The following is a 25776-nucleotide window of genomic DNA, read 5'->3' as shown; positions in this document are numbered from 1 at the left end:
GAGCTCTAGAAAATAAACCTAAACATGACAGAGGTAGGAAGATACTTTCACACTACTTGGGCGAGCCATACTTTTGGTCAATATTGGGGACGAACAGTGGACCCGAGACACACTCGCACTATAACTGTAAGGGAAATAAATGCTAATTGCCAAACAAAAAAATTGCTAAGCACTTCTTGCAGAGACAGCACCAACATTTGATGAATAGTTGAGGCAAACTGACTTTTGCTAAGATAGAGGAAGTGGCGTGTAAATACAGAGCATTAACACAGGAAAAGACAGGGACCCTACAAACACAGGAAACTATAGGGAGCATGGATGCAACATAGAAATGGCATCTTTTCCCAAAGACTGTAACTGACAAAGAACAGAGTACCTTTGTTAAAGACTTAAGTATTCTTTTTTCACTATATCCTAGGTATGGGCAAAGAGGAATTGCTGGCAATCATTATCTTACGTTTAAATACCAATAAAGATGTTATTTTAAAAATCCAGGTGATTATTGCTTCAAAGACTCCTTTCCACAATAAAAGTCTGATGATTAATTTCCTTTAGGACATGAGGAGAGAGATTTTTTTTTTACATAGTCCAAACTTGACCTGAAGGTATCAGAGCACTTTACATAAGCACCAGTTCTGTTACATAAGGACACATTCCTTTATTGTTAGGCACGGGGAGATTACGTGATTTGCCCAGAATCACAGGACATTGAGCAGGGGTTCAAACCCGGTTCCCCAGATTGGAGGTCGACCGTCCTAGCCGTTAGGTCACATCCTCACCTTTCTTCACAGAATAGAAGTGGAAGCAAGGAGAAGGGGCAGTAGATATCACATGGGCTTGCAGCCCCATCTGCTGTGATAGACTGCATCTCAATAAATGTTATAACTGACCTAGTCTTCCTGTGTTTTATGAGGAAAAAGTAATCATTTCGTGCCGCATCTACGGAATTCCTGCCTGCCTGTTGTCCTTGAAAGTAGGCATGGGCTAAGTGCAGGGATGCAGAAACCGAGTGGTTGTGCAGAGGTCCTGAGCTCTAGGGTAAGGGCTTTTTGTGATGTCATGGGCGCCTGGCCTACAACAACAGCCTCTGGATGAACACTGAAAGAGTCCTGCACAGTTACTATGTTGCATGCTGGGATTATGGAGGTCCTCGCTACTTTCTTCCATGTGACACTGCATGTGTATGAAATCAATTTCCTTTCAGATTTTATTTTTTCAAGGGGGGGAAATGAGGGTTTCATTGCAATATTAAAAGGTCAAAGAAATTAAAACGTGGTGATTTAATTAGGTATTATTTGGATTTGCTTGGTGAGATAGTTTCTCTCCCTTTCCAAATGTATCATTCACTCGTTCTTTTAAAAATCTTTTAACACAAACACCTACCTTGCTTTCACCTTGGAATTATACCCACAATTAACTGTCAGATTTCACCGACACATTTCTTTTGCCTTCGATGAGGAAACTGTGGATATCTTGGTTATGGCCCCACATTCTGATCTGCTTAAGAATGTGCTCCAACGTCAGTACCTTACATTTTTATGTATACATATCTGGACCCATCTGAACTTTTCTTTTCGTATACAAAATATTACAAACTGTCTCAACTGAAAATGGGACCACTGTAGGCTGAAGCTGCCCATATTTGTACTCATTTTCTCAAACAAAACGTATCACAGTCTAAAACAGACTCAATCATTTTCCAGACTGCCACAATGACAAACATTTACAGTAACTTGCACACAACCTCTTCCTCCTTTGAATACCATACAAAATAGAACTCCACAACGTATGTATGCTTCAACAACTATTTAAACGGTGGTACAACTACAATTCAGTAATACAGCAAAGCTCGAGTATTTTGGTGATGCGAGGTAAAGTTAGAAGATGGTGATCGTTTTTGCATTCTTGATGTGGGCACACTCCCATGCCAACACCCTGTGAAGGAAAACAAAAATGTGTTCACTGTGTCACAAGACTCAAGCTACACTTTACTGACAAGGCCCAAATAGGACGAAACCGGTTTAAGGCTGCTTATGTTCCCATTCAGATTTGGCCCGGCAGTTCGGGATGAACTGTTCCTATTGCAGTAGGACCAAGGCAATTGGTTTGTGTCCTATCCCTCTCTGAAACAGAATAGTGGGTTAAAAAATATTGGACTGGATTACAGCTCTGAGTAATTACCAGTGGCTGAGATTAAATCAAGAAATCTGTCCAACGCGTTTTTGTTTTCCTCAGTGCAACACCCCAAGTGCGACAGGTGGGCCCAGATGTGGGTGCTCTCAACTGAGGAAGCCCAAGGGCAAAGACGACCTGGGATTGCTTGCGATCCCAGTGGTTTGGCCTTACAGCTCGGGCTAGACTGTTCCTACTAGAACAAGACCAAGGCTAAGGCTAATTGCATATGACCAGCGCCTACCTGTAATGGCATGAAGGGCAAACAATATGATGGGCTGGATTGTGGCTCAGAGAAATTACCAGTGGCTAAGATTAGTTCAAGCAATACACCCATCACTTCTTTCCTCACGAGAACCTGCTAAAGAGCAGCACGAAGAGAGAACAACATTCTTCCATCAAAGAGCAGAACAATGGAAGAAGGAACAAAACCCACTTTACAGCCACAACTCAGTTTAGAAACGGAATAGGTCATTAATACTAATGTTCTCAGCAGCGTGTCCTTAGTCTTTTTATCTAGGCCTAAACCATCCGGCACCTCAGTCATGGTTGCACTGAAATGCCCAGACCTGGCTTCAGTAATTGAGACAGCAACTGATTTTCATGCCTGGGAAACTTGAGAATGATGCAGCAGTTTGTGTGCCAGTGAAATCTCTGATCTGCCCACTTGCAAGTGCAGCATCTACCACAAAGACCCATGACAAAGTCTTTGACGTTCACCTTGTGTCATGTTCTTTGAGGTCCATGTCGGTGTGGCATAATGACCACTGCTCACTGCCAACCAATGCTATAAATGTAATTTTTTACACCCGAGCAGGGGTGTCCCATACCGGTCCTTTTGGATTCAAGTCAGACTCTCAGGTTACTCAGATCAGATAAATTAACATTTAAGAAATCCAAGTGACAACCATTTACAATGTCCTTAGTTATTCTGAAAGTCGGGCACAGCTGGGCGACAAGGACTGATGTCAAACACTTACTTGCTCAAGAGGGTCTCTAATCCAATTTTGGACCTCTTGCCAAAAGACCATTTCCATCAGGCATAAAGGCACCGGAGCTGCTCTGCATTACCTTCCTCTGTCAGTATTCAAACATACTGATATATAGCGTGACGCCTTTAAAAATATGGCAGCTTAACACTTGGAGGCCTAGGATGGGTCTGCCTTACATCTTCCTATTATCTGTATGTTCAATTAGGAGTAAATACCCAGATACAGTGCAAACGCAGGGTCCGATTCATCTGGCCATTCTTGGAATCGCGCCTAGGAGATTAAGGTAGAACACTAGATTGATCCTCTTCTTTACGGCCGCACAGAGACAAGGTTCTTAATTTGCTTTCCAATCTATCAACAATTTCACGTCAGTGAAGTGGACATTATTAGGAAGCAACTATGTAAACACCAACATGCCACATGTGATGCACATATGTAGAAAAGGGTATTTCAATTATAAAAGGCAACTACTCTAAAAATGTCCATAACAAAGCCACTACACAACACAACAACGCAGGGAGCGGAAAGGCAATTCTCTACTCCCCTCCAAACATGAAGCAGCCATGCTGGAAGCCATGCAGAGTGTCGTAATGTTTCAGTGAAGCCACTGCATTTCCAGTGTTAGAAGTAAAAAAAAAAAAAGAAAAAAAAAAAAGAAATGACAGTTTGTATTAAAAAAAGGACTTGGAAATGATTTTGTACACTTCCTCGCCCCAAAAAAATATTGGAAATCGTTCAGCAGTTAAATGGAATGTTGTCAAACAAAGGCCCGCTTGCACCCCACTCCCAAAATAAATAAAAGATTTACCAAGGCCCCACAGCAAGTCCAGTTTGTATTACTACCTACCCGTACTGGTCTGGCTGGTGCAGCATGGGAGACTGAGCGTTGACATAGTTGGGGTGCTGTGAAGGGAACATGGCCCGTCCGCCAGCCCCAGACTGGCTGGGATAAGCAGGTGACCTAGTGTATGGTGGCCTAGAGCAGGACAAAAGAACAGCTTCTTTCAATTGGTGCTGTTATAACAAGTATAAACACACCTGACAGCTTCATTCTGTTCACATCAGCATGTAAACCTCTCAGAATACGTTTGAATGCCAAAGGTGCTGTATTGAGGCAAAATTAGGGAGACTAGAGAGAAAGCTGGAAAATCAAGCAATTTGTATAGCAGCAGGAAGCGACCCAACTATCAACTATAACATGGGTATTTCCAAATATTTTCCCGTGGGCCCGAAAATGTTGGCCGCACTGATGACAGCCGTGGGTTGGGGGGTGGCAAAGTGGGTGTAAGCATGTAAATTTAGCGGCTGAACAATATGGCACCAGAAAACCTGAGCTGACCACATTTTGTGATCCTGGGCAATTGTGTTTCTTCAATTTCCCTGCTTTTTCTTCATCATCACATGTAAGAGGGCTTCGAAAAAAATATTTCTGAAAGCACTGATATAGTCTTATTTACTACGGTGAAATTGTTCAGCAGGTTGAGATACACTTTTTTAATTCAGAAGTAGTTTATATTTTTTACACCTTTAAAAATTAAGGTGTTTCTAAAGTTAAGGGGTGCAATACACACTAGTTACTTCCTTTCTTTAACTGGTATTAATCTTTAAATAAATGCTTGCTCTTTATTTACCATGTTTTAATGGTAGTGCTGAGTCCAGTAAACAGCAGTCCTATGCTTTTGTTGCCCAGGGGGCCCCATGAAACGGTCAGGAGGACTATATATGGCCCCCGGGCCATTCTCTGAGTATCACTGTACTAGAATGATAATGTGCAGCACAACGCTGACTCAACAGGGGGGCATTTTGCAGCCAGGCTCCTCCAATATGTAAACAGAGTGAAGAGATTACCCGAAATTGTGTAAAATTTAAACTAGTTACAAACACGGACAAAAAATAAAACGAAAAGAAGCTTCTACTGGAATGGAGTATTGGAAAGATTGTAGGTGGATTAATGAGCAATTCTTCATTAAACAGAAAAAAAACATTCACTTAGCCATCAACATATTCCATACCAGCCACAAACAATACCTGCCAATTTCAATATTTAAAATCTGAATGTCTATAACCCTACACATTGAAGTTTTTTTCTTTTCCTCCATCAACCATATTGTAAGGGCATATACTGTGGTGGGAGGGGAATGACTTGCAGTTCGGTGAATATCTCCGACCAGCGTCTCTTACTCCAGCTGGGACCAACATGGAGACACCGGTACGAAGAATGAAAGAGGGAAGACTGGCATTTTGATGAGGACATAGCAGCTCCTCGAGATGTTTTCCATGGAACCATCTAGTGATCTTGGGTTAAGAAGCGAACATCAGGGGAGCTTTAAGGCTACACCCGGTGTTAACCGTAAATCGTCCCAGGACACTTCCCCAAGAGAGAGTAGGCTATAGATGCCTTAATCAATAAAAAGTTTCTCTGCAGGCTGCTTAACAAAGCAATGTGCAGGTAAAATAAGCCTCTTTGTTTGAAAGATATATTTTTTCCATCAATGTGCACTGTTGTGCAGTGAACTCAAGGAGGCCATTTTGTAACTTTAGACCAATGCGAAAATCACAACTTTGCTTCATGTGTTTTCTATAATTAATACTTTTGACCCATTTTGACCCATATAGTCCTGATCAAAGAAAGACAAATGCCCATTTCTGTATGACTCAACACATTAATCAATTAACTTACATTGAAATCATTTTTCAGAGTTTTAAACTACACAGCATTTTCTTTCAGTCTCTATCATGAAACCTGTATACATACCTGCCATGCGTAGAATTCGCTGCTATTTGCATTACTGCAGCAGCCGCCTCCTGTGCCTTGCGGTTCACAGATGGCATAGGCGGCCCCATGCCGGGGCCTCCCTGCGGTGCCATGCTGGGAGAATTCGGGGTCATGCCACTCATGTTTCCAGGAAACGGTCGGTTCTGCATCCCGGCGGATGGCATGCGGCCCACGGGTATGGTGCCACCAGCCTGGCTTGGCCCCTGGCCATGCAGCTGGTTGTTCACATTCATCCCCATGCCAGGCCCTGGGCCGCTGTAGTTGGTGTTGGGCATGCCGCTGTATGTAGGAGGCCTAGAGTAGTTACCTAGAGCACACAAAAAAGCACAAAATAAGCTTTTACAGTTAAGCTTGTATTTAATTATTATAATGTACATTTATTTATTTTGACAGCATCCATTCAATATACCAAACGACTGCTCGGTATTTATAAACAAACAGTTAAGATTACAGTATTATTTTGCAATTGATCCATTAAATGTTAGTTGATGGCAAGCCCTGCCAACATTTTGTTCAGAGTAAAGTGCTGGATCCAAAACTAGTTCACAGGTGTGTAATAAGGGCATAATAAAAAGATGGCACTAGCATTTAAAAACAATGTTCCACCCGTCCTTGTTTGTGCAAGTGTCTTATGGATTTGGCAACCCTGCCTTCCATGTGGCACAAGAATATATTTACTAGGGTTGAATCACCACAGGGACAACTATGCAGGGGGCCTATGAAAATGGTAGTCATGTTGTTCAACATTAAGTAGAACATCACAATACTATCATAAACCAACCCCGTTTGATGATTTCCTAATTGCAGAGAAATTTACCTGAAATGAGGAAATAAACTCGAAAAATGACTCAAATAAAATAAAACAGCACGACTCGGGATATTCAAGGGTTCTCTCGGATAAACACATCAATCATATAGTTCAAGCTATGGTATGTTTGCACTTGGATGGTGATAATGCCATCATGGTGGGCCTCGACAAAATCCCCATAGCCCCACTAAAAGCAGTCTTACATTAAGATGGAGGTTGGTTACTGAAGGGAAGGGATTATAAGAGCATCAATCCAGGTTAATAGTCAATGGCAACCATTAGAAACAAGAATCAAGATCATATCTTACTGAACTGTATACAAGGACTTACATCTCCATCAACCTGCCTGCCTCCAAGGTGAGCTACTTATTATACGAGGTACCAACAAAAGCCAAGGATCAAGCCTTACCGGAGATCACAAAAAACAATAATACAAGTCGCCTAATCAAGCATTTTCCTGCCATGTTGCCTTGGTCTGCAACTCACTATCTGACAACCTAGGACTGGCTCTTGCCATTCTAGCATTTAAAAAAGATGCAAAAAAGCACATTTATAAAATGTTTCTCATCTCAGACTATTGAAGAGCACAAGGCAGGATTATTGTAGTAAAATCTCTTTTTCTGGAATACAATACTACATGTAATCTTACCATGTTCGATGTAAAGTGGTCTGATGCACCACATGTGTGGTTCATGCGAACAAACAAATAAACCAAATATTCAATTTGGGACTACACATCCATTCTCTGACCCCTAAAACCTCCATGTCAGGGGTGAGAAGGGTAGAGAAGGATCTGGTAAGATTTTGTGGGGAAAAACAAGAACAACATGTCTGATTTACATCTGGACTAGTTAGGACATCTGTTATATTTTGAACTGGACAGGAAAATAAATCAGCAATGATGTGAACTTGAAAGGGCTGAGTCCATGCAAATGGTGATTCCTGTTGGTTGAAAGGGCTGGGTCCATGGTACTTAAAATTGATCAAGGAGTTGAAGAGGCTGATGATAGTGGGGAAAAAAGTATGGATGAGGGGTCTATGACTGGACGTGCTGAAGGGGAGGTGGGCGAAAGTCCTGTGGGTTGAGGCGCAATGTCCAATTGAGGAGCCTGCTGTGTCTGGTGCTATTAACAATGTCATATGTAAAACTGTGCATGGTTTCTGGGTGCATCTCTCCCACCTTACATAAACCACTACTTGCTGCCTGGTTCTTTGTACTGTGTTAATAAAATGGAAAAATAAAGGTTGTAAAAAAATCGAGCATATCAAATATATAGCTATATGATCTGTGGTGGAGAATACCGTTTTGAAAAGAAGCAAAAGAAAGTATTTTTGACTGGAAAGAGTTGGGTGACGTGACAAATCATCTGATGACGGATGCGCCTGCCAGTCATACCCTGAATTTGACAGACAGAGGAGTGGGAAGGTAATGTATTTGCTTTTGAATGAGAGGACTGTACATGATGTATTACAATAGTAAAGTGTGTCCGGTTCGACACATTATGTCTAGGAAAGTTACTGGCATACAGGACACTGCTTTCTTAAGAAGAATTCATCAGCGAATTGCAAAATCCGAATTATGTATATTTGGTGCACTCTTTCTTGTATAATTAAGCTTTTGTAGTATTTATAGTGAACAGGCTACTCTGAATCTTTTGAAGACGTGGACCATAAAGTCTTACCCAACCATGACATACGGTCAATAATGCTTGGGAGAGATCAGTTTTAAATCTGAATTCCGATTGGAATTTTTGGTACATTCTGATGCAAATATTTATGAGATTCACACCAAGCTATATAATCACTTCTGACATCACGTATCTAAATGATTAGTTTCTTGTTGAAAATTAATACTGTTTCACCTACTTCACATGTTTAACTGCTACTCTACAGCATTTCCCATTAATAAAGAGATTGTGGCCTTTCAGAATAAAATTAGTTCATGGGCATCACCAATCAACAAATGAACATAACCACAACTTTGTGACTGGAATCCTATTTTAACCCAGTGATTAAATTATGAGCTATATATCAGTAAAAGAACTGGCCCAGTATCCCCGAACAGCGTACATGTTTTTGAGTGTCTGGCTACAATGATCCCCACAGAAATCACCTTCAAAATATTTAAGCTAGGTTTGCTGTCTCAGACACGAGAATGAATCCAGAGGCATAAAACATATCTGGCTCATATTATACATAGTAATTGTTAGGGCAGTAATAAAAAAAATTCAAAATCCATGTATTTGCAAGTCTACCAAAACCAGGGGTGTCATATCATTTAGGCAGGCCACATGGCGTTATGAAAACTTCAAACATGATAATCGAACCAAAATGCTACAAACTATGAAAATGAACTAAGCAAATGCAACGGGGGGAAGGCAAGCTGTACCCAATACTGTGGGACATCATCAAGATGGTGGACATTCATTTGGTTTTACACCAATCCTTCCATTTCAAGGTTTTTCTTGGATGCAGTTGGACTGTGGACGCTTCATAATTGCTGATGCTACTTAGCGCAACATTTGGCCAGGATATAACCTACAAAGATCTGATCCTGTCAAGAAGAATACATGTTGATAAAAGAGATTTAAGGTGACATTTTGGAATGCTGCACCTATGAAGGCATCTTTTAGCTTTCCCTGCTAAAATCCCCATTGTGTTCTGCAGCTAATTCTTTTTAATATATTTTAGAACTGAAATTATGAATAAATGGTCCTTTCCTGCTTGACTTCCCATCTTTGACAGTCCACCATCCTGACAAAGACACCAAGCTTTAAGTACAACTGGGACTGAAATGTCATATTTCTGATTTGTTTGCCCTACTGTGTGAGACCCGACTACCTATGATCTCAAAACCCACTATCAGATACAATGTGGGTTTCACATTAATACACACTATTACCCAAGCACAGGCTTTTTGAGTTTACCATTTTTATGTGTACAGCTCTATTTGTACAGCTCATGTTCATGGTTCACGGCACTCCTACTTAGATAATCACTTGTAAAGCACTCCTAATACCACACCACCACCTGCCGAAATAATATAATATCTCTGTTTTGGAAAAAATGTAAATGCACGTTTCATCACCATCATAGTGTTCATTCTGGATAGCTATCCATAAACCCTCAAACAAGCAAGAATACGATAAATCATACTAAATATAAGGAATGTTTCATTTATTTTCTGGTTCTGGAAATTAAGGAGAATAATACAATTTCTATTCCTCTCTATGCTTGTGGATTCATTTAGAAAGGACTGGCATATTCCACTGCATTCTATAAATAAGTGTCCAGATTTGAGGCCGGTGACAACAACTAACTATAAAAGATATTTAGCGCAGAAGGGCGGAACCAAAAAGGCAAGCATTCATGAACGTTGCTTTCACTTGCTAGTTAAGACGCGCAATGTGGACCCAAGCTCTCTAAACTGGCTATGATTTATGAGAATCCATTGCATTTCGTAAGGTTTCTTCAAGTTCGGAAAAAACTAGGGAAAACTGCATGACTGTTGGAGAGAATTAGGGACAAGGACGTGTGACTGAGGAAGCCAAATGGGTGCAATCCACAAAACATACAGAGGAAGAGGTTTTAAGACTAAATGGCTTTAGGACGGGTTGTTGCTGTTTCTGTGGAGTGTAATACTTTGTTAGCAAAGTTTACACAAGGCCTTCGTTTAATATGGCAGCATGCAGTCGTGTTCATGGTCCACCCGCTTGCGGAGAAAATGCAAAAACACTTTACTTATGAAAAGATTCACGTCACTGTGGCCCGCGGTTCCCACGGTGGTTCAGACAGTCTAATGACTATCATTAGGCTGTGCGGCCTAACCCGCCCCCACCCTTGCCAGCCGCGTTCTCGTCGCTTCGAGTGGGTCTGAGGCGCCCTTCTGCCCCCACCCTGAATGAACAGGCCGGCTCAAAACAGTGACATTCCCTCCAATTCACGTGGCCCCAGCAGGAGGGATTTATGTTTCCTTTTCGAGCTGACTCGCTTCGCCGTAGCCCCTTTCTCTGAGGCATGCGCCGCCTGAGCTTGCAAAGGTTAGAAAGACACTGTAGCGTTTTTTTTTTCTTTTTAAATCTAGGAACTGGGCGTGTATGCGTGGGGACTGTTCGACATTCGGTGTTTTGCAATATAGTTTCGCAACAAACAGAGCCCACATTCAGCAAAGGCGTGAGCGACGGCCCTGTCGGGCGCTAACTAACAATGTTCCATTATTTCAACTTCCTTTGTAAATTGGTCCTTTCGTTCTTTTCCAGTTTAAATGCCCCTAAAGCTAGGTTGACACCTAGGTGCATATCTAACTACAGTTCTACTAAGGCATTCTTTAATTGAACATATATTAATATGCTCCAACGTGAGGACGCATAACTTGCTTAGGAGGGAAAAAGAACTAAAACTTAGACAGCATAACTAGCAGACACGATTACATACCACTGTTTCTTTCAGCCTACCATAATAGTAATCCCCCATAGCGTCCCATGACACGATTCCACCAATAAAAACCTTGGTGGTCTTCACACATGGCATGGAAACACTTTGGAATTGTGGTGAATCGTATGGATTTGAGGGGGCATGTAATGCTGCAGCGTAGGAATTTACCCTTCTTGCCTGTGGAATAAGTAAGAGATAAACATGCTTGCATGGAATCCCAAAACGTAGCTAAATGAAGATATAATATCTGGCCTAAGTGTTACCCAGTAGTGGCTGGCAGGGAACAAGAGTGGAAGACGGGCGGGGGGGGGGTCACAGGTGGGGGGTATCTCAAAATTTTAAAAGCACGTACCTGCGTGCCGAGTCCGCCGCCGCCTCACCTCCGTCGTGTTGTCCCTCGTCGTCTCTCTTGAACCATGAAGTACATATGACCCATCACAATGTTGCATTGCAGCATTGTGATTGGTCTGAGCACCGTGGATTGGTGCTCAGACGGGGACTGGGAGGCTATGCATGCTCCTCACCAGGCTGTGTAATGCAGCCTGGTGGGGGACATGCAAAGTGCACATGACTGCTTGGGGCAGCCTGAGAGGGCCGGCCAAGCAGTTGTGCGCACGTAAAGAGTGCAAACCACTCCTCTCCCCCAACATCACGGGAGTGCCAGCCCCGCCTAACCTGGCGGAAAAAAATACATTGATGACAGAAATAACTTCTGCTATTATCATTTTTTTTTACATTGCTCTACGAGCAGTGGGGCGACAATCATCCGTGAACAGTGGGGCGACAATGCTCTGCGAGCAGTGGGGCGACAATGCTCCACGAGCAGTGGGGCGACAATGCTCCGCGAGCAGTGGGGCGACAATGCTCTGCGAGCAGTGGGGGCGACAATGCTCCGCGAGCAGTGGGGGCGACAATGCTCCGCGAGCAGTGAGGCGACAATGCTCCGCGAGCAGTGGGGCGACAATGCAACATGCTTTTGCCACCACTAAAGAATCTAAAGGCAGTTGTCCCTTAATATATGTAGGGTCTAGTGGCGCTGGCCTGTATTTCCTCTCTATTCTTGGGTTAATGACCCTTGCCCTAGTGGTATCTTTAAATATGTCTCCTGCATGTTTAAGTACCCCTTTCAACATAGGTAGTGTTTTAATCGTTCTTTCTGATGTGGCAAAAGTGTCAAAGAGGAAATCTTCCTCCACAGGGTCTGCATGCATGTCCACATTGTGATGGAGGGCTGCCCTTTCGATTAATGAATTAAAAGCAGCTGTGTCCTCTGTAGGAGAAGGCCTAGTAGGGTATGAAGGAGTATCAGGAATGGGTTGAGAGTCACCAGGATGTACTGGGTCAGCCCATGGTTGAATGTGACTGTCTAGGTCATTGTCTAATGGGTAGCTGTATTCCTGATTATATTCCTCATCCACCTCTTCATCTGAGTGTGTGGGTGTATATGAGTATTGGTTAGGCCTAGTTGGCTGAATAAGCTCAAATAGAATAGGTGAGTTAGGACAGTCCCTTTTCTTTTTGAGTGGTATAGTGTAAGTCTCTTTCACAGTCTCTGGTCTGATTTTCCTCTTGTAGAGAGTGACTTTTCCAGAGTTTGGGTCAATGTAAAGTTTTGACTGTTCAACTGATTCATGGTCTGGATGTAGGACTTCCTGTTCAGCAGTTGTGGTTGTTTTAGCCAATGTCTTTTGCTTAGTTTGTTTTGGTTCGATGCCGCTTTTTGGGTCGCCCGCCTTTGTTTTCGAGGAAGGTGGAAGGCCAAACGTAATCGGTCCGATGTTTTTTTGTGGCGCTACAGTTTGTTTCTGTAGTGCTTGTGTCTTTGGAGCCGAAGTTTTTCCTGTGTCGACCGTTTTCTTCGGTTCGATTATGGCCTTGTGTCGATTTCGGAACCGATGGCTTCGGATCGACGCCCTTTGGTGTTGGTTCGATGGCCTTTTTTGGCTCTATTTTCTTGTGCTCGATTGTTTTCTTTAGCGGAGCCAATGGTTTGTCACCTTTTAGTTTGGGGTCGACAACCTTCTTTGGATCGAGTCTCTTTTTTGTGTTGTCAGCCGTCGACGTCGATGTTTTCGGTTCGACACCCTTTTGTTTTGGAGTCGATATATGGCTGCTGGTTTTAGGCTCGACGACCCTTGTAATCGACGCCGATGGATCGATATAGTTCGGCCCGAAGACTGTATTGTCGACGAGTTTCTTTGGTGTCAACTCCGATGGATCGACGTAGTGTGGTCCGAAGACCGTGTAGTCGATCAGTTTCGGTTTAGTTTTGTGTTCCACCATTTTTGGTTTCGATATCACCAATCTCGGAGTACGTTGATCCGATGGCTCTTTGTGAATATTCTTAGCCGGGCTGTATTGCGGGGCTATAGAATGTCTTTCGAGATCTTGGCTAAGGCCTTGTGGCGATGCCTCGACCTGAGCCCGTGGAACCATGGAGGTAAAGGTATAGGCCCCCGTACTCACGGTTGGGCCCGGTTCATCACTGGAGTCGTCCTCTACGGCTCCCATTCCTTGTTCGTCGTCCCCTACCTCGACGATGTCTTCTTCCTCTTCGATGTAATAGTCGGAGTCATGCTCCGATTCTTGATCCGACAGTTGTTCGTATTCTTCGGCCTCGACAAGATCTTCGTCGCCGAAGATATTATCTGGCTCTGGCGCTGGTTTCTGCATGATGAGTCTAGCGGCCCGTCGAATCCGAAGTGTCTTTTTGGATCGAAATTGGGCACAGACTAGGCAGTCGGATTCATTATGTTCCGGAGATAAATACTTGTTACAAACTGGGTGTTTATCGATATGTGGGTATTTAGAGTTACAAAGAGGACATCTTTTAAATGGGCTCCGTTCCATCGACTGGTCGCGTGGCGCCGAGAAGGCCCGCGGCCCGATTCGACGTCCCAAGGTGATTAAAGTTTGTAAAGAAGCTGTCGGCACCGATTCGAGACAATGCCGACGATACCGAAGGCCTTTTGGCCTCTTGAGAGTGTAGTTTTGATTCCGAACTTCGAGTAAAGGAAAGTACATCCAAACCCAATGGCGGAAAAAAACAATCTAAGGATGGAGAGGATGCCCATGCGCACTGTAGACCAGGGGAGGAGCCACCTATCTTGTGATACTTCGAAGACTCTTCCAGGACAACAATGTGCAATCATCCGGACCCAACACTAGGCGGCGATCTATGCACAGATATGAATTCAGCAGCCCACATGCCTCGAACAGATTACTTTCTGGAGTATGAAGGTGACATAGTGTGCTCCGGCCTACAAAGCAAGGGAGAGATAGTCACTGGGGGTGGGGTACAATGGGCAGTGCAGTTACATGCAAGAGGGAGAAGATTGGGCAGTGAGGTGAGTGGTAGAACCATAAGCGGCAGAGATGGTGGAATGGGCCGCGGTGCAGCGGGCCCACAACCTTTTGGGGGCACCCAAAAGCTTCAGAGGACCCCAATTCAGCCCACGGGCAATGACTATCCGAGTGATGTTGGAGACTCGGCTCCCTCTTCACATTCTGCAGGGGGGTCCATCAATGTGCGCTATGCCACTGGGATGGAAGGGGTAAGGGTTGAGAAGAGTAACTCTCCAGCTGATGCCCGTCATCCATGTAGTTACCTTGCAACGTAATGGTACTTGTAGAGAGGACTTTCTGAAACGATGTAAAATGAGCACTGTACACTGCAGATGCCCTCACATGCCATAGACGGGGCCACTGGAATTATGCAATTGTAAGGCCGCTGTGATTTTTTCTCAATTATAGATTCACTGCATTTGCCACATAATCCATCATCTGCAGATTTTGACAAAAAAAGTTCTTCTAGCTTCAGGGCCGGACTAGCCGTAGCGGGCACCGGGCAATACCCGAGTGCGCCGCAAGGGTGGGGGCCGGTTTTGGGCCGCTTGCGGCCGTTTTTGCTACAGGGCCGTTTTTGCAGCAAACCCTGTTACAAAAACGTCCGAAAACAGCCCCGGTCACACCTCCAACCCCCGGGGGTGGGGGGACGGCGCCAAGCACTTTGTCAGGGCCGGTTTTGGTTTCCAGTCCGTCCCTGTCTAGCTTAAACGGTTCAAAAGTTACTAAAAATGTGACGACACGTGTTGCCGCACAGTGGAAGGCTCTTTGCAAAACTGGACTGGTCACCTTTCTGCTTCTTATTATTATATTGGGGTGTTAAACTGGTACTAATGAGGTGCAACTAATGCCCCAGAGAGGGTTATCAAGTTTAAAAGAGACACAATAATGAATAAACACTATTACAAAACGTGTTGCATTATACCGCATTATTTGCCTCTTCTTGCGCATATTTTACTCAACCCTGCTGCACAACTTGGCCCTCTCCTGCTGAATTATTCCAGTTGCCCTGACCATAATCAACAATTACTGAAAACAGTGCAAAGTCAGTGCCCAATTTGTGCCAGTAGCTGCCTGTGAAGTACATTGGCACTAGTTTCTGGGGACCAGTACTTAATTTTCCATCAACAAACTTTGACCCAGAGCAAGAGAGCGCGAAATTCGAAGAGAAAGACAGGAAAACAGTAACAAAGGGAGGAAAATCAGAGATGAAAAAGAAACTATGCAAGTGAGGAAAGGTAGAGGTGGGGGTGGGGTGGACATTGGACGAAAGGTATGAAGTGGAATCAAACTAGACCCCTTCGTATTCGGCAACTCAAGTAATCAATAGTGGACTCCTAAGAAAAATACAATACTCTTACACTTTTTTTTAACAAACTGAACACTATGCATCTTCAAAGGGAAGCAGCGCTTGCTCTCTGCTTTATTTAGGCACTTTGGATACAATGCCTTCTATTGACCAGCAAACAAAACAGGTGATGGACCGAATGTGGATCAATGTCACACATTCATCCCAGTCAAAAGATCTGGGCCCAAATCCATCGTAAGTGCGCTGGGGATGCTCAGACGTGGGTCCCAGGCACTCCACACCACTGGAGTCAAGGTAGCCGGGCTGATGAGAGGTGTTACCTCGAAACCGGGCCGGTCCTCGGATGCTTGATTCCGTTCTGGGAAGGACATGGCTTTTGTAGTTCGGACTGGACTGTTCCCATGGGGCACAGGGTCAGAGCTGATTTGCATATCGCCATTGTCTAACCCAGGGTGGTGTGGAGTGCAAAACAACGATGGATTTGGGCCCAGATCTTTTGACTGGGATGAATGTGTGACATTGATCCACATTCGGTCCATCACCTGTTTTGTTTGCAATACCGCCATAAGTGCGCTGGGGATGCTCAGACGTGGGTCCCAGGCACTCCACACCACTGGAGTCAAGGTAGCCGGGCTGATGAGAGGTGTTACCTCGAAACCGGTCCGGTCCTCGGATGCTTGATTCCGTTCTGGGAAGGACATGGCTTTTGTAGTTCGGACTGGACTGTTCCCATGGGGCACAGGGTCAGAGCTGATTTGCATATCGCCATTGTCTAACCCAGGGTGGTGTGGAGTGCAAAAAAACGATGGATTTGGGCCCAGATCTTTTGACTGGGATGAATGTGTGACATTGATCCACATTCGGTCCATCACCTGTTTTGTTTGCAATACCGCCATAAGTGCGCTGGGGATGCTCAGACGTGGGTCCCAGGCACTCCACACCACTGGAGTCAAGGTAGCCAGGCTGATGAGAAGTGTTACCTCGAAACCGGTCCGGTCCTCGGATGCTTGATTCCGTTCTGGGAAGGACATGGCTTTTATAGTTCGGACTGGACTGTTCCCATGGGGCACAGGGTCAGAGCTGATTTGCATATCGCCATTGTCTAACCCAGGGTGGTGTGGAATGCAAAAAAACGATGGATTTGGGCCCAGATCTTTTGACTGGGATGAATGTGTGACATTGATCCACATTCGGTCCATCACCTGTTTTGTTTTCTATTGACCAGCAGCAGAACACGAAAAAGCACATGATAGATCCTCCCATTGCAATCCTTATGGGACTCAACTAGGTAACTTCAAGCTCAGCTGGTCTTTGCTAACCATATTCTCCTACTAACTTTTGGACAACTTAGAGGACAGGCTGATCGACAGAAAAAGTCTGCTCCAATGAATGAGAATTGGAAAATGGTCTTTACTGAAGAGCTATGACAAAATGAACTGCTTTCTCTGTCCCATGAAATAAAACGAACATATAGCTATAAAACGGCGTGGAAGGAGGGGACGGCATAAACCCAGGTCTACATGGGGGGTTGGGGTGGGGAGGAGGGTCAGTAACACTACAACTCAGAATATTATATGTAGCACTACGTTATCTAGCACCAAGTTGGCTCGCGGAGAAATTCATTAACAAAGGTCACTAGACAAGCTTGTCTGACAGTGGGAGCAAGCAGCTGTGGACATTAAGAGAAAAACTACCACCATTTTTTGGGCGATATGCTAATTCCTATATCAGAATGAACAGGTATTATTTGGTATGATTCCACTTCCAATACTAATGGTCTCAAAACACACAACAGATGTTACCACTTTCCAGCTCAAAAATACTTATTTCATCGACTGCGGAAGGACTATCAGCTGAGTGGACCAGACCTAAACCTGTGGTGTGCAAGCAGCCCAGAGATCACAGCAGCAAGTGCTTACTAGCAAGAGTTGGAAAGTTGTAAAAGCTTTCACTAAAATTGGTCAAGCTGTTTTCGGTCATTGCTTACAGAAAAGAGCCTTACAGTTTGGCATATGGTTGGTTTGCACGGAGTACCGCACATTTCTTAATTTCAGAAAGATCTAACAACCTTATAATCGCTTATGTTTGTGACCTACTAAGTAAGATAAAACAATGATTTAGACGTAATAACAAAAATATTTTCATTGGTCCTTCAGTACCAGATGAGACCACTAGAGCGGTGCTCGCTGGCAGGCAGAATTAGAGGTGGGCGAGCCATTGAAAGTTCGAGCTAGATGCCTGGTTGTGGCTCAGCTCCAGGTTCTTTGGGAACTTTGAGCCCAAAACGAGCCGAGCTTTAATAGGAGGCGATGAAGCCTAGTGGCTGCAATCGCTTAACATGACATGTTGGATGGGAACTGGGTTAAAAATCGGGCCTCTTCTCAGTATCTTGTGAATACTGGCAAATCTCACTGTGCCGATTTTTTTTTAAATTAGTTTGTTGAGAAGTGCACTTATGTACTGGGGCATGGTTCACGCTATGCAAAACTGCCCAAAATAAAATGTGTATTCTGCCTGTCAACATATAAAGAAATGTCAGTATGAAGAGGGTCGTGAGGTCTCTTGCAGAGAGATACCTAGAGGTTCTCTGCCCTCCACCAAGCCCTCCCAACACACTCCCCCCTAAAGAAAACTACAGCAACCCCCCTCCCACTGCCTCCCCTCCCAAAAAAACACAAAGGGTCACTGAGGCGGTCGCCAATGTCCTGAGGTGTTTTCTCACCGCTTAACTCCTCCCGTGCTAAGGACGAGCTCAGCTCGCTATGAGGCACGGTTGTGCTGTGCTCATGACGAGCTAAGCTCGTCATGACCCGCGCAGCGCTCACACGTGGGGATAATTCCCCTGCTGTGCTGAGCGTTCCACGCAAATGGGCATGGTTATGACTAGCACAGCGCCACCGTGCAGCGCGACGAGCTGAGCTCGTCACAGGCACGATGGCGCTGCGTGCGCCCACCAGCCCCACGGGGGACTTAGCCCCGCGGCGAAGGGGTTAATGGACAGCGGCTGCTTACAGCCTCCGGAAATAAGCAGGAAAGCCAATCTTTGCAGTGGTTTCCAGCTCGTTTTTCCTGCCACCATGTGATTTCGGCTCCGCTCCAGATGACTGTGTGAAGGGAGCCGAAATCGTGTGACACACAGTGGCACCGAGTGATCTGGCAGGTCCGCTGTCAACCATGCTCTAATCTAGCCCTTCAAGAAATTAGGACAAACCATTAACTTTGATGTGCGAAAGAGAACGATGCAACTGGGAGGGACACCCATCAGAACGGTTTGTTCCACTCTGCAGAGCGTCATTATCCCGCCTCCCTCTCAAGACCTATGGAGCCTGCTCAGGGTATTTTTTAGATAAGGACACAGTCTCTTTAAAATTCTCCTTTGGGACAACACAACTATAACCAGGGGAAAGTGTCCCAATTTGTTCTCTGAAGGGATCATAAAATCAACCCATAGTCCTGACAAAAGCCCCCGACCCATGAGGGCGCTAGTAACATGTTGACCAGACATTTTTTTTATAAATATGTGTGGGATACCCAATCTCTTCCTATACACATGCTCAAATTTTAATCTTGCCACTATTCCCATAAAAAAAAATGTCATAGGATCTTGGAGGTAGGAGGTAATTTTAAGCACATTTTTTACATCATGTATCCCAAACTCTATGGTATGAGAGCCATCTCCTGGTGGAGGACAGACTTGATGATGTCACTATAAGTCATCAGTATGTCCCCAGGAAACTGACAAAACATAACTGTTGAGGCTCCCACAACAATCTCTGTTGGAGATCTTTGATCGGATTCTGTGCTCTTCCATCCTTTTTGATTCTTACTGTTATCTCCTGGAAAAATGAGTGGAAAGACAGCTAGCTTCAACACCCGAACTCCCTTGAGTTTTTCAAACTGTGAAAGAGATACCCATCTAGTGGCTGATTTGCACAGTGTGGAACTTGAAAATCAAGGATTAATCCCAACTTCTCTGCTTGGTCAAATTGTGTGATTCTAGCAAATACTTTATTTGACCGAGCCTCGTTTTTGTACATAATCCAGTAGGAGAGTACCTTCAATTACACGAGTACAGGATGTGTGCAAATTAAAAAAACTCTTGTGTTTGATATGTAAGAATCTTGAACCACAAAGGTTTCTCATAATAAATTATGTCTCCCCTAGTTCATTAACGGCTCGTTCCATGGCTCTCAGAGCCAGAGCTGACCCGTGGCTCGGCTCTCCCTGCTAATTTAATGGCGCGCCCACCTCTAGGCACAACTGATCTATTCACGGGCAAGGACTTTTTCCAGCTGCATCGTTGGTTTTCAGGTTTCAAAATTGACTCATATTTTGATACATATTTCTTATGACAAAGCTGTTGCTAAACTGCACCAGCCAGCACAGTCAGAATACAAAAAGCCACCCTAAGAAATGTTTGTAATAAGACTGGCAATTTGGACCAAGCAAGTACAGTGAGCTAGACCCTCTTTGCAGGATGTCTGAGAATGGGAGTGGTCTTCCTCCAACAATCAAATTTTGGAAACAACCAAACCCCGGACCACCATGCATTGTATCTTAAGATGTGCCACAATACTAAAGAGCATTATTTGTCTGCCACAGCAAAACCGGTCCACATCGTAGCAGCCAAGTGACAAGTGCTGTCCCTACATGTACACAGACTTGCCAAACTTAAAGCCCCTGTCTCCTATTGTAAGCCAGACCTCAAACACTAGCATTCATCAGTGTTGCTAGCAGCACTTTGGGTGCAGATCAGTAAAATGACCAGTGCTTAATTTGAGCCGGTGGTTTCAGTTTTATGACATTCTGCCACATGGCGGCGCTGTTCGTCTAATTTACAGAAGAGTACAACAGCAGTTGTTTATTAATTCAATATAAATAAAAAAATACTAACACCTGCCTCCCAAGCCATTCTTATAGCTTTGGGGGCCTGCAATAATCTGAATGGTCACACTTTTAGGAGTATGATAGTTAGTAGTTGTGTTGGTACTGTTATTGGCAGTGCTGGCAGGGGCAATGGGTGGTGCCAGCTGCAGTGGCTTCTTGGCGAGAGGGTTGGCATCCTTTTTTTAATCAAAAATACAAATTAAGTATAGAAAAGGACACCAGCAAAACCAGCAGAGGAATAGATTCTTCAAACTCTTATGTATTTTAGAAATTAGATTAAAAACAACAAAAAACAACACTCAGGCTGGTGAGCACTGATTGAGACACATGCACTGTTCAACACACTTGGGATATCACAAACCACATATTTAACACATTGTTTCACAATGGCAATATTTTGTGAAATGAATGAACAGGTGAATGCTTACCTTGCGGTGCGTACTGGTTCATCTGGGGCCCATACGAGCCACCAGAATTTCCCTGCTGAAAACTCCCAGCTCCAGGGTGCATGGGAGCCCCAGGGGAAGGGTGAGGTGACATTGAAGGCCCCGTCGGCTGAGGTCCATACTGGGGCATCTGAGCAACCCTCTGAATGCTGGACAGAAACCCTGAAAAGTGCAATAAATATGAAAAAACAATCATTAACATTTCCTACCAATGGTTTCATGGATATTTATTCGCACATGAGAAGCAACTCTTTGTTCAAGCTCACGTATGCAAAGGATGTGTTGTTATGTTAGAGGACATCCTTACTACATAGGTGGTGTTCAGAGTTCACGCTACTGAATGCAGAAAGCACATATTACCATGTCACGCACTGCTCCTGCGTTGAGCCCTGTGTCTGAGGTCAACGGGGGTATATGTACTAAATAGATACAATTCGAATCTGTGAATTACATATGAATAATTACATAAGATTGAAATATAAATACAGTGGTTTGTTTCCAAAATGCTGCTATTCCTATACTCCATTTTCATGTTTATCCTCATTCGCAGATAGATTATTTCAAAGCCCCAATGCATTTCGGGCCAGTACTTTATCGGGGAACATATGCTACGCAGCCTACATCATACTTGAAATTGTAAAAATGAATCCTACTCAGAATACTTCTTCGAGCAATCAATGTAATCACGCAGAATATTTGCTGACGCATTCAATCCTAAATGAGAACAAGCCTGTCATACACCTAGGAAATACAAACACCCGAGACGGCGTTGTGTAAAATGCTATCTATCACTGTGACTGAAAGGAGCCTGGCGCACTACTAAACCAGGCTGAAGAATGTGACGGCATAACAACTAACCGCCATTTTACATTTCAAATGGTAACATCTGTAGCGTCCAGCTACAATGAGAGACAGACACTTGGGGTAACTGTTACACAGAGCTTTATTTCACGTGTCTTGCCCTGTCCCCTGTCCCTACTCTAACTGCCCATATCCTGCCTCTACTCCTCCTCTTCCTCTCGCCCCCTAGCTCCTCCCACGCCCAGCTACTAGTATGTCAACATCGTAACATCTCCCCCCTTTGTAACGGAAACAAACAGAACATACTGACTTCTTAGTCCATCTCCACGATCAGTCTCTTGGGTGGACGTATGTCTCGATGGGGTCGTGGTGACCTGGCTCTCGGACCATCAGTGCTCACGGCATCAGTGATTGGAGCAATGTTCTCTTGACCATTCGGTTGGGTTTCCCCAGCTCGGGGATTGTTTAGGTCACTCAGCATGGTTCTCGAGGTGTCGGTTGGCAGTTTCTTGAAGTGCGAGATATTTCTCGTAACTCGCCGCTGCTCAGACTCCGCAGTTACCATAGTTCCTTTTCTTCGGGTGACCACCAGCGGTTCATCCTTGAAGGGACAGTCGGTCTTCTTCTGCATCTCCTGCTTGACGATAACATTGTCTCCTTCGCCTAATGATAATGACCGTGCTCTCCTCCTGTTGTCGGCATATGCCTTCATTTTCCTTTTGTTGCGCTCATCAGTGGCTCTCATCTCCTGCGAGTCCATCTCAGACAATGACGCTTTTAGGGCTCCATCCCACGTGGGAATGCGATTCCTCATGGGACGTCCCAGCATGAGGGTCGCCGGGCATTGGCCAGTCGTGGCATGAGGAGTTGTACGGTAGGCTCGAAGGACTTCATTGAGTGCTGTTTGTAAGTCTTTCCCTTCCGCGGTGGCATGTTGGAAGGTCTTTTTAAGAGTGGCCATGAATCTCTCAATTGTCCCATTTGCCTGTGGCCAGAGAGGCGTGATCCTGCGGTGATGAAAGTCAAGGTGTTTCGCAAAGGTAGCAAAGTCGTTTCCGTTGAAAGGAGGCCCGTTGTCTGATTTGACGACCTTGGGGACTCCCCATGCTGCAAAGACTTCATCAAGAATTTTGAGAGTACTGGCAGTGTTCGTGGATGACACAAAACAGGCAATGGGGTACCTGGAATACTCATCAATGATGGCCAGCACATATTTGCCAGACGATAGAGGTCCATAAAAGTCTATGGCAATCTCTTGCCATACACCACCAGGCAGGTTGGTCATGTGTAGAGGAGCGGGAGGATCACTCTTGCTGGTGAGTTGGCAGAGATGACAATCTTTCAAGGTGGCTTCCACTAGGTGATCAAGGAACGGAAACCACACTCGCTCCCTTAGTGCTCGTTTGGTCGATACAATACCTCGATGTCCTTCATGTGCAAGAGCGACCACTCCCGGTCTCAGTTGAGTAGGAATCACGACCCTCTGATCACGCAGCAATATACCATCAGTCGTGACGGAGAGCTCACCACTCACATGTCTGAAGGCTTGTAGTTCACGTTGAGTCAATGAATCGGTTTCATCGTCCTGAGGATCATGTTTCCATCGATTGTTGCGGATTTTGTAAAGGACTCTCTGCAATATGGCGTCCTGAGCAGTCATCTCCCGAATGGTCTCCATGGGGATAGCTGGAGGAAGAGCTTGGTCTGTTACAAAGTGAATATACTCTTCCGCAATGGAGGATCTGGAAGCTGATGATGGGAGAGGATGCCGAGACATGTAATCCGCTGGATTTTCGGACTTCCCTGGTTTGTGAAGTATGGTGAAGGTATATTCTTGCAGCCGTAGACCCCACCTTTCAATCCGTGGGGGCATTTTGGATCTTGGATTGCCATAGATGGTGATGAGGGCTTGATGATCTGTGATTAACGTGAAATGCTTCCCGTAGATAAAAACATGAAAATGTTCACATGCCCATACCACGGCTAGGCTTTCTTTTTCAGGTTGTGAGTAGGCTCGTTCCGGCTCAGTCAGACTGCGACTCGCGTATGCAATGATGCGGCGTTGATCCGAGTCATTTTCATATTGTGCCAGGATTGCTCCTAGTCCCACCGGACTCGCGTCGACAGTTATTTCAGTTTTCCGTTTCGGGTTGAAGTATGACAAGTGATTGGCCGATTCTACCGCTTTCTTGATTTCCTTGAACGCCTGCTCACATTGGGGAGTCCATTCAAAGGATTGACCCTGCTTGGTTAGCATGCGGAGTGGGTGGCTGATAGTAGCATAGTCCTTAATGTAGCGAGCACAATAGCTGGCCATTCCCAGGAACGATCTGAGATCGCTGACGTCTTGGGGACTCTTGGTGTTGTTTAGAGTCATGATTTTGTCGGGATCAGGTTTCATGCCAGCACCCGAGAAGATGTGACCGAAAAATTTCAGCGTAGCTTGGTGAAACTCGCATTTCTCTTTGTTCAAAGTCAAGTTGGCTGCTACTAAGGCATGGCAGACACGATTAAGTGCAATGTCGTGTTCTCTGACATCAGAACCATAGACAAGAATGTCATCGCTATAGTTGAGCGTGTTTGGAATATTTTGGATGACTTGCCGGATCATTTCCTGAAAGATCTCGGCTGCCGAGGACACACCGAAGCTCAGTCTTTTGTATCTGAACAACCCCATGTGAGTTGCAAAAGTAGTGATGTACCTAGACCCCACTTCCAATTCCAGTTGATGATAACCTTTGTTCAAATCCAATTTGGAGAACACAGTGGCTCCGTTTAATGCTGCGATCATGTCGCTCAAGTGTGGCCCCGGGTGCCGTTCTCGTTCTATTGCAGTGTTGGGCAACCGCATGTCCACACAGAGCCTGACTTTGTTGGCCGTGCCCTTTTTGGGAACAATGACGACCGGCGAAACCCATGGAGTCGGGCCATCAGTGCGTTCGATGATGTCCGCAGCTAATAGATCTTGGAGTTCTTCCTCCACAGCGGCCTGTAGGTGAAATGGTACTCGCCGAGGGTGTTGGGCTACAGGCCTGACTTGTTCGTTGATATGAAGCCGTACTTGACAGTCTCTCAACTTGCCTAAACCTTGAAACAACCTGGGAAATAGGCGGGTCACATCTCGGATGTCACTGACTTTGAAGAGAATTTCCACCAGGTGGAGTCGTTCAGCAGTTGGTAGACTCAGAAGGCAGTCTGCTTCAGGGCCCTTGATGACATGGATGACTGCCGATATAGTTGTGCTGTCGTGTGTAAGTGTCGTAGAGAATTTCCCTAGACAAGGAAGGGGCTTCTTAGCCATCCACGTGTAGACTCTCACAGGTGCAAATGTCAAGGGGGGTCGCGGACTCATTCTCTCGTATTCAGTACTTGGAATGTAATTTAAAGAGGCACCAGAGTCTAGTACAAACTTTGAGTCGTGATTTCCGACTTTGATGTCCAGCCGAGGGTATTTCTTAAGTTGGTCCGGGTCTGCTGCCAGATTCAAGTATTCAATGGTATAGACAGAGTCTCGGGATGAGGGTCTGGATTCTCTGGACGGCGACCTTCTCTCCCACCGAGACCGACGTGACTCTCTGCTGGAGTGTGACGATTCAGGGGACCGCTCCGTCTGATCTTGGACAGCTCGCACATGATGTCTTCGGGTGTCCGACCGCGTCACTCTTGGAGCTCTGCTTCGGGTGTCAGATCGTGTAGCACCCGAGTGGCCACTTCGTTGCTCCTTGTGGTACTCCCCGCACATCGCTTCGAAATGGTTAGTGCGACCACATTTTCGACATCTCTGGCCCGAGGCCGGGCAACTGCCC

At 45.0% G+C, this 25776-nt stretch overlaps 1 protein-coding gene across 5 annotated transcripts in view; it reads right to left on the bottom strand.

The window, feature by feature from the left end:
• Positions 1–25776, bottom strand: part of ARID1B (AT-rich interaction domain 1B) — an 843008-nt gene that overhangs the window by 137825 nt on the left and 679407 nt on the right. For 3 of the 5 annotated variants that reach the window (XM_086926863.1, XM_086926866.1, XM_086926864.1), the window contains 3 exons: positions 21152–21331; positions 5920–6247; positions 4012–4140 (listed from right to left, as the gene is read on the bottom strand). In XM_086926863.1, coding sequence (XP_086782989.1) covers positions 4012–4140; positions 5920–6247; positions 21152–21331 — 637 coding nt within the window. The remainder of the gene's footprint in view (positions 1–4011; positions 4141–5919; positions 6248–21151; positions 21332–25776) is intronic. The other 2 variants (XM_086926865.1, XM_086926867.1) reach the window with 1 other exon arrangement.

The sequence above is a fragment of the Lissotriton vulgaris genome, chromosome 6 (genome assembly GCF_964263255.1).
Source record: "Lissotriton vulgaris chromosome 6, aLisVul1.2, whole genome shotgun sequence".
NCBI classification, from domain to species: domain Eukaryota; kingdom Metazoa; phylum Chordata; class Amphibia; order Caudata; family Salamandridae; genus Lissotriton; species Lissotriton vulgaris.
The sequence above is the reverse complement of the archived record's forward strand: the minus strand, read 5'-3'. Positions and strand labels throughout refer to the sequence as shown.